This window comes from Mandrillus leucophaeus, unplaced genomic scaffold (genome assembly GCF_000951045.1).
Source record: "Mandrillus leucophaeus isolate KB7577 unplaced genomic scaffold, Mleu.le_1.0 Scaffold30, whole genome shotgun sequence".
NCBI classification, from domain to species: Eukaryota; Metazoa; Chordata; class Mammalia; order Primates; family Cercopithecidae; genus Mandrillus; species Mandrillus leucophaeus.
The window spans coordinates 2,020,683-2,030,316 of NW_012103143.1; the positions used below are offsets into that span (position 1 = coordinate 2,020,683).

Here is a 9,634-nt window from a genome sequence, read left to right on the forward strand (position 1 = left end):
GGGTCTCCGGAGCACTGGCAACTCTGTGGTCCTTACCTGTGCTCTCTAGATGTTTGAGACGAGCCTGGGCAATATAGGGAGACCCCCGTCTCTACAAAAAGTAAAAAAAGTAGTGGGGCGTGGTGGTGCGCACCTGTTGTTCCGGCTACTCAGCAGGAGGCCGAGGAGGAGGATTGCTCGGGTCTGGGAGTCATGGTCACACCACTGTACTCCAGCCTGGATGACAGCGAAATCCTCTCTCAAAACAAAAACCAAGCTGGCGCCTTGGAGCCTGGGGCTAACGTCTGGTTCTGGCACTTGCCACCAGCTGCACGATCTCAGGCAGGCCGATTCCCCTGTTTATTAAGAACATAGTTGACCCAGAGCACCACCACCCCGAGTGGGGTATTCCCCGTTCGTTTCTCCATAGGCCGTTTCTGCCTGGCTGCCTGTATGGAGTGTGGTAGCCCCCAGGGGCGTGTTGCTTTGCTCCTGGGGCTCTGGGCCCTAGAACCCTGCACTCACTGGAAGTCCACTGGAGGCCCACCATGGAGGTTGTCTGCCATCATCTTGGGGGACCAATGCTGTGATTTCTCAGAACTGTGACCAATTCACTACCAGGGCCCCATCGAGGATCTTGTTCTCACAGGAAAGCGTGGCCCCCCAGCGCTCTGAGCGCCTGTGCTCCGCCTGCCCTCCACACTTGCTTCCTGCTCCAATGCTTGGCAGTCCTCTGCCCGCAGGCAGCCTCCAGGACTCAAACTCCTCCACCTTCACCTGTCTAGTGACCCACTCAGCTCACAGACTCACCTTTTCTTCCCTAACCTGCAGGCATGCAGGGCTTCTCATGCAACCCCACCTCCTGCCAACCTGAACCCTAGGGCCCCCAGCCCTGCTGTCCTCTGTGGTCCCCACCTGGGTGAAAGCCCACGTGTTCCCAAGAGGCTCACACCTGTGCAGGCAAGTGCTGGCCACCAGCCTGGGATCAGGACACTGACTGGTACCTTGAAACTGATGGGTAGATATTTCTTTAATGAATGATACTAGGTTTCTACAGTCAGCATGCTTTCCCACTCTCAATTTCAAACCTCCTTCTTACTCCTGAAACCTCCCGGCTCTCCTGTCTTCACTCTCAGATGCTTCCTCCTTTCCAGACAAGAGAGAAAGCCTCATGCTGGACCGGCTCCCTCACCACATCCAAAATCTTCCTTTCCTCCCGGAAGGAAGACGGATCTACTCTCTGAAGATCCCCCCGAGGCCCCACTCCAAGTAACTCCTTCACTTGCTTTTTCAGAACACACGTACCCCTACGCAAGCTCCCCGCCTCCAAGATTAAACTTGAGTCTCCTATTAATGAAACAAACCTCCTCCCCTCCCAGCGGTCATCCTCCCTCATTCCTCCTTCACAGACAAACTTTGCCTCCACCCTCTCAACCCATCTGGCTCTTCCTTGAAGCGCTGGCCTAAGCTCAGCTCTCCGAGGTCGAGGACCAATGGCGGGGGAGCAGCCTTTCCTGCCGCCCCCATGCCTCAGTGAGGGCGGGTGCAGGGGCTGCCCTCAGCCAGCTCCCTAGGCTGGCTCACTGCTGTGGTCTGAGTGTGGCCCCAAGTTCATGCTGGAAACTCAGTTCCCAATGCAACACTATGTTGAGAAGTGGGGTCTAAGAGGCAATTAGGTCATGAGGGCCCTGGCTCATGAATGAATGGATTAATGCCATTATCATGGGATGGGCTCCCGAAAAAAGAAGTCAAGCCCCTTCCCCTCTCTCTAGCATGGGATGATGCAGCAGCAGGTCTTCCTCGCCAGAATCGGCCTCTCCATCTTTAACTTCCCAGTCTCCAGAGCCACGAACCAAATAAACCTCTATTGGTTCTAAATTGCCCAGTCTGTGATATTGTGACAGTAGCACAAAGAGACCAAGATACCCACTCCCATGGCTTTATTTTACCCCACATTGAAGACTCAAATCTTGTTCCCTGGCCCAAACCCCACGTACGCACTAGGTGCTCAAACAACCCTGAGGTGCACCTTCATTCCTGCCACATGGGGCCCCAGCTGCTCAGGGCCTCACACTGGTTCCAGCAGTCTGGTGTGCCCGAGCAGGCCCAGCAGCGCTCTGCTTCCCTTCAGCCAGAGCAGACTCAACAAGGTGGGTTGCCCCCAAAAGACATAAGTCAGTTTACTGCGAGTCAGCTGAAAACCCACAAACCTGGCAAGGAGGATACAGGATCTGGCAACAGATTTGGCTTTTTCAGAACGTTACCAAAGCAATCTCTACGGCATGCGTCTGTCTTCTGTCCTCCAGATTAGCAGCTTTACAACAGTTTCCATGAATATGTGTTAAGCTTAACCGCCTGGGAGAAAATGAGTGGCAGATGGTGGAGGCAGTGTTAGTGAGCGACCCTCTTTCCCAGTCTTGGCCATTCACACACCCTGCCCCTAGCAATCCTGGTACCCTTTCTGAAGAATCCAAATTCACTTTTCAGCCAGGTGTGGTGGCTCATGCCTGTAATCCCAGCACTTTGGGAGACTGAGACGGGCAGATCACTTGAGGTCAGGAGTTCGAGACCAGCCTGGCCAACATGGTGAAACCCCATCTCTACCAAAAATATAAAAATTAACCCAGCGTGGTGGCAGACGCCTGTAGTCCCAGCTACTTGGGAGGCTGAGGCAGGAGAACTGCTTGAACCTGGGAGGTGGAGGTTGCAGTGAGTCAAGATTGTGCCACTGCACTCCAGCCTGGGCGAGAGAGTGAGACTCCATCTCTAAATGAATAAATTCACTTTTCCCCTGGGCTCTCTCATTAGCAAACACAAGTAATGCCCATGTGCTCTAGGACATCGGGGAGGGAGTAGAAGGCTGGAGACCTCACCTGCCTTTGCAAGCGAGGGTCACACATGCCGTAGTCACAGGGATGCCCTGGAGCTGGCGACTTGCTTGAATTCTGCTCTGGGTGCGACCGGGTTCTGCAGTAGGGTATGCGATGGTGCTGCAGGTCAGTGACAGAAAGCTGACATTTGTGAAACGAGTCACACAAGGGTTCCAGGCAAGTTAGCTGCCATTGGCTATTGGAAGAGTAGAGAGAAAACCCAAGATGCTGAATAAGACTCCTAAGTACTTAACAGACATGCCACGCTTAGCCTTTTTCCATAATGGGAACCCAAGTTTGGGTGGATACTTCAATCAATTAGGAAAGATCAATAATCAATACTTGACTAGTCCAGTGTGTGCACCACTCACCCAGATTATCCTCAAGAGTGAATGCAGCTCAACCAGAAACTTAACTGATGACGGGACCAGGCGTCCACACTGACCTCTGACACAGAATGGTGCTAGGTGCTGGGAAAGAGACGTGGAGATTAAGCAGCTTGCTCAGGGATACTCAGAGGTTGCAGAGTTGGGCAAATTCAGGTTTCCTCCCTCTTGTACAGTCATATTTCCTTTCAATAGTAAATGGGAGAAAAAAGGATCCAGGCCAGTTCTGGGTATGCTAACTTGACCAATACGGTGAGGGGGGGTGGGGAGAACCTCCAAGTAATCAGGAACTATTAATGCATTTGGGTTGCAAAAGCCTTCAATGTTCTTTTGCTCCATATTGAGGGCAAACATTGCTTGGGTTCAAGGACTAGGAGGGTATGTAGTTTAGTGTCCCTACTAAAAGAAGAATGAATGTTTACCCTCTCTTCTCTTAAAAATGAGTGGCACCAGACACAAGAGGAGACCAGGGCCCAGAGAACTCAACACTCACAGGTATTGAAAAGCTTTAGAAACTGATTTTACAAGTTCCGTTTTACATGAAAATTTTGTGGAGAAAGTCACCACTTTGATTTTTTTTTTTTTCCAGATACAGTGCACACTGGCCAAATTGTTTTAATTTCCGAATTTATTAAAATGATTAACCTCAATACTGCAAGTGCATGTACAAAATATTTGTAAAAAATGTTTTTAATGAAACGTTAAAGAACTTACCTCAAATGCTGAAAAAGTCCTTTTTCATTCTTTCAGTACAAGGAATACATTGTATCTCAAAAGTATTACAACTCAGCAAAAACAATTTATAACAGTAATTTGAAAATGATTGAAAATTGAATACTTTACATATATTTCTATGATCATCTCCTAATTCTTACAATGCCAAAATCTTAACCAATCATTGCATAAGCTCAAGCTAAGAGTTTTATTGAACGCAACCTCTTCCAAACTGGTCAACGGTGTGTGGATGTCACCATTCCACATGGTGAAGTTCTACAGCAGATCCAGAACAGTTCTGAGGCCCCTACCTTTACCAACGGAAATTAGGTTTCCCTAGAAGGCATCAACAGTGGCTGCTGAGTGCTTGTGCATACCGACTCCTGAGAGGCAGTGATCCACTACCAAATGTCACTGCTTTGAGACCCATGGGAAGGTCAGCCTCCAAAGAGGAGGCCATGATAAAATTAAAACATCATAAATAAGTTACTAAAATTAAGCTTAAAAATGAAGAAAAATGGGAAATGCATTTTGTCACTTTTTAAGATTGAAATTCCCAAAATAGCTATTGTTGGTATTCAAATAAGGTTTAAGGTTTAGTCTCTGAACCTCTTTTAAAAACAACCCAAACTAAGATGGGAATAGAAGAGGCGACCCTCTGCCCTCCAGCACCTCCAGACACAGGGTCTACCTTCATCGTCCTCAGTGGCAGGGGTTCACATTGCTATGCAGGGACCCCATGAGGGCTGGATGTGCTCTGAAAAGTGCTCCGGGTGCCTCGGACAGGTGCTCCTGAGAGGCTGTGTGGGCTGCCCTACTTCATTGGTGAAGACCTCCAGACGCAGCGAAGGGGGGTGTGGGGGAGTGTGGAAGGAGGTCTACCACATGCTTTCCAAATGCCTGAGGAGTTTGACTGCACCACAACAAACAAGGATGAGACTATGTAAGACTACAGAAGTAGTTCCTTAGAGAACCAGGAGAAAACAATCTACTTTCTAAAAATGTTCATAAGTCTTATTAATTTCTATTTGGAACCTATGGGCAATCAATAGTCTTAAGGAGCTTCATTTAAATAATATCCCCCCAAACCTGGAAACTAGTAGGAATCAATTAGTAGTAACAGTAAGCATTGAGATTTTCTCCACTGGACTTTTCATTACCTTCAGATTCCTTTTAGGACATGGGCTACTTTCCTATAGACACTACACAAATCCCCTAAATTGATTTTTAGTTAGGAACACTGTATATCAGAAAGTACATGTACACATTTCCCAGAAATAAGAGAGACCTACTGGTGTCAAACACCTGTTACAGATTTATATTCCCAAATTCTCTGTCCAATGATTTGCAAAATAATCCAGAGAAATGAAAAGAACCTGGTATGGAATATAAAGTAGTAATAAAAATTTGCTCATTAAGTTAATTAAAATTAATTTCTCAAAGTGCTTCAAAAAAACAAATTAAATCTGACTCCTTTTTGTTTAACTGATAATATAGTCAAAAAAATCTGATATTTTCTTAATAAACTAACATAAGCCAAGAACTCCCACTGATGCAGTGCTTAAAACTATATATTTATAATTTCCTATTTTATTGGCATGAATATTTCTAAACTTAAAAACCTTCCTGGTAAGTTCTTTTAATTTCTTATGACAAAAATTTCTCACAACACACAAATATTTACAACATATACATTGTTTTCAGTTCTTTACATTGAATCTCAAAGACAAACTTTTTTTATAGGTTACCACAGAACAAAAGCTGTGACTCATGTTTTTATTTCATAAACTATTATAAGTTAAAGTGAATAGATTTTTTTTTAATATTCCTTGTAGCATTTTACAAGTGCAACAGAAAACTTGAAGAACCAAATTAAGATAGCTGTAGTTCATTAGATAAATGTTGCTTGTTGTCATCACGTTGTTCACAGCAAATTTTTGAAAAAATAAGCACCAATCATTCTTGCAAAGAACAATTTTATCTAAAAGGATTGAAAAGAGTTAAATACAAGGTTTTTAATTTACATGACAAGCAATAAATACGCCGTATCGAAACTCATCCCACACACTGCTACCCTCGTACGTATAATGTACTGAAAAGTGAGCTGTCACATAGGTCATTGTATTTTTTTTTTTTTAAGAAACCAATCTGACTCCCAACCAATGGTTTGTGATATTAACAAAGGCCACAAACAGTACACCTGGGCCAGCAAACAGTGTGAAACTGACAAAACTCCAAGGGGGAAACATCTAGCAAATAAATCAAAAAGCCAAAGATCATTGCTGGTGATATTAGCATACTAGAAACCCTTAATATGCTGCTACTATGATTTGTTTTAAATTATTGTTTAGTCATATATTAAAGAGCCAGCTGATGCTCTTACAGTTAAAAAAAACTGTGTAGCCACATTACTGTTTTCAACGTCCTGTGTGGAAAGTTGCTATCACTGTACAATTTTGCTTGAGCCTTTATCTTACAACAGGGCTTTACCTCTAACTCAGAATTGCACGTAAGAAGGCTATTTAAAAAGTACGATAAAAATTTGCACAAATCAGACTTAAGAATTGAGTCAGTACGCTGTACACTTTCTACAATAGTATGCTGATAAGTGAAGGGACAATAGAAGTGCTGCCACTAAACTTTCAGTTGAGGAATAATTGACTGGAATTTTTTTATTTCTTTAAAGTAGTTATCCCAGGTCAAACGAAGACCAAGAGCTTAGGCATTAAGCCTTAAAGACTGATCTTCTCTTCTCCTTGAAGAAATGTCAATATCTATAGAGTCTTTTCCAACTATTAACCTCAATCGCTTAGCTGGAGGAAGAGGAATAAAATCGTCTTCAAAGTCATCATCATAGTCATCCTCCTCTTCGTCGCCCTCAGAAGAGGAGGAATCATCTGTACTTTCTTCCTCATATTGACTATAGTCATCCACCTCCATTCGAGACTCCAAGAGAGAAAGAGGATCACTGCAGCACACCCCATTTTCATGAAGCCCTTCTGTATAAGACCCCCTATTTTCCTCATCTCGTTTTAGTTGGATTTTTAATTTTGTAGAACTACTGCCTGATCCTGAGTTAAATCCATTATTAAGCTTTGCTACATAGAGATTGTTATCGTTGTCATGGTCTTTGCTTAACTTGATGCTTATTTTTGAAGAATTCATTCCATCATTCTCTTGGTCATTTGTCTTGCTGCTGCTATCATGACGCCTACGAAGAGTCAATTTGGGAATCCCAGAGTTATTTTCTAGGATTAACTGTGCGTCATACCTTGTGATTCGCCTCTTCTTTTTACTTTTTGCAGTTCTAAAGCTGTCTTTTGTTTTGAAGCTATCTGATGTCACAACTGAACAACCGACGGGTGAAGGAGCACAGTCTGTGTAGTTCACAGGCATGCCCACAGTGCCACTGTGCTCGCCCTGGTCAGAATGGGGCCCCATCAAATCTGGTACCGCATCGTCTTTTCCAGGAGAATCACGCACCGGAGTAGATTCCTCTATTTTCGCAAACTGTTTCACAAGTTTTCCTTGTCGTGACTTCTTTTTGGACATGCCTGTGTCACTCTTATGACACTTAGCCTCCCCCTTTTGCGCAGTCTCATGAGCCAGTTCTTCCTCCTGCACCACGGGAGCTGGCTGTGGCTGTTCCCCACTGTCAGGGCAAGGTTCCGTCACACTGCTTTTATAGCCATCCAACGTATTTGGTTCAAGCTTGATGTCAGAGGCCTCCTTCAGATTTGTTCTTGTCCTCACTGACCGCCGGGTTATGTAGGTGCAGGGCGAGCTCTCCCCCTGCGAATGAGCACCTCTCACAGGATTCTGTCTGTGTTCTCTCGCCGCATGTCTAGTCAAGCACCCGCTGGCAACTGCGGCTTGGGCTGGTCCCTCTGGCTCCTTATCTTTTTTAATGGGCAAATTTTTATATAGAACTACTTTAGGCTCTTTCAGTACTAAGTTTCCCATTTCGAGTTTTCTTGAAGCATTCTTTTGCTCCAGCCGCTTGCAATGATTTCTCAATTTTATCTTTGAAAGTAAAGGCTTTGCAGGCTTCTTCAGTTTCTTTGGTACCCTGGAATTATTTATATGAGTTAGCTTAGATGAGGTAGAGTTGGAAGAAGCTGGAATTCTTGACATAGATTGCCTCGTTAACGTTCTGCTCTTGCTATTCTTTTTTACACCAACTGAAGATTTTCGGTTAGAAGCTGTAAGGTTAAAGAGAAAAAGGTGAAAAACAGCCTTGGTAACACCAGAGTTCAAGAAAAGAATGCCCAAACCCAGGCTATTAGCTACAGCGCGTTTAGATTACACAAACGCCAACACGGCTCCTGCTGCAGATTCTGCCGGCGCACCTGCATTCCCTGCACTGCTTCTCTTTGAAGTTCTTTTCTAATTTATGGGGCATTTATTCATTTTCGAGGTAAGCAGTTGTATGGTTAAGGAGCTTTTAGCACAGCAGGGACCTAGATTCCACTCTAAGCTTCTTAATCTGTCATGACACTGGCCCAAACAAAGGCTTTCTTCTCCTGATTTAGGAGTTTCCCACATAAAAGATTTGAAAGAAAGTTAACATTGTTTTTTCCTTTCACAGATTCTCCTTAGTCATTTAAAATGTTTCTAAAATCCATTACTCATTAACCCAAAGGAAGTACAGCACTTGGCCATTAACATAGAATAGAAATATAATACTCATGGGCTCTAAGGAACAAATACTATCGTAATGGTTTCAAACAAGAAAAACAGATCTTAGATCTTAAGAACCACATATTATCACTCTGAAAAGTCCAGTCACTATCAAAAAAGAAATGCACTATTCTAAATTGTCCCCTTCAACTCCGTGAGGACCAGAAGAGGCAACCAGTGGGCTGTCAACTTAGAAGAGCTGCAAAGCTTACTTGGCCCCATCCCTTCGGTGACTGCCCAGTGCCAACAATCACAGTGAAGGAAGATGCATGCTGCCAGAATTGTACTCTCTCAGGACAAAGGGAGATCCAACTTCTTTCCTCCATGGCCAGGACAGAAAAGGGTTACAACTGACCCTAATGGTAATCACAACCTGAGTAGTGATGAACATGTTTCAATTTGAGAATGAGTGTATTCTTATCCACTGGAATTATACAGAACTACAAGGTAGAAAACATTTTTTAAAACATAAGGATATTTAGATAATTCTTTCGCTACAGAATTTCTTTATGCTTACAAGTCTTGCCTACAAGGTGGATTGAGTAGATGTGCTGTCAATATAAGGAATAAAGTTGAATGGCTTCTCAAAAGGCTTCATATGTGACTCAAGCTTAAGCTGCTCCTGTAGTGTCTCTGACCTTGCCACTGACTTTCTGCTATGTTCATTTTTCCTCTGTATTGACATGCTGGACTATTATTTATAGAAGTTTATACAAGTCAGTGTCTCAATTACCTAGTTCCTGCATGTCCAGTTGAAAAACTTCTTCCTAATCAAAACACTCCATTTACAGATTTGCTAGAGAAGCCAAGATAACAAAACGAATCATCACCACCTCTCACCAGAACAGGGAGAATAAAAACAATAAAATACGGGTAAGCTCAGCACACTGCCCACCCAAGTGAGGACCAGGATCCTGCAGAGAAAGTCTATACACATCTAGATGTGTATAAGAGACAGCCCACTGTCAGGGCAAGGTTCCGTCACACTGCTTTTATAGCCATCCA

The 9,634-nt window shown here is 44.0% G+C and overlaps 1 protein-coding gene across 3 annotated transcripts in view; it reads right to left on the reverse strand.

Annotated features, from left to right (window-relative positions):
* Positions 1–3,845: 3,845 nt before the first annotated feature.
* SUV420H1 (suppressor of variegation 4-20 homolog 1 (Drosophila)) overlaps positions 3,846–9,634 on the reverse strand; it is a 58,207-nt gene continuing 52,418 nt past the window's right edge. For all 3 annotated transcript variants that reach the window (XM_011987047.1, XM_011987050.1, XM_011987049.1), the window contains one exon: positions 3,846–8,151. In XM_011987047.1, coding sequence (XP_011842437.1) covers positions 6,668–8,151 — 1,484 coding nt within the window. In that variant the 3' untranslated portion in view covers positions 3,846–6,667. The remainder of the gene's footprint in view (positions 8,152–9,634) is intronic.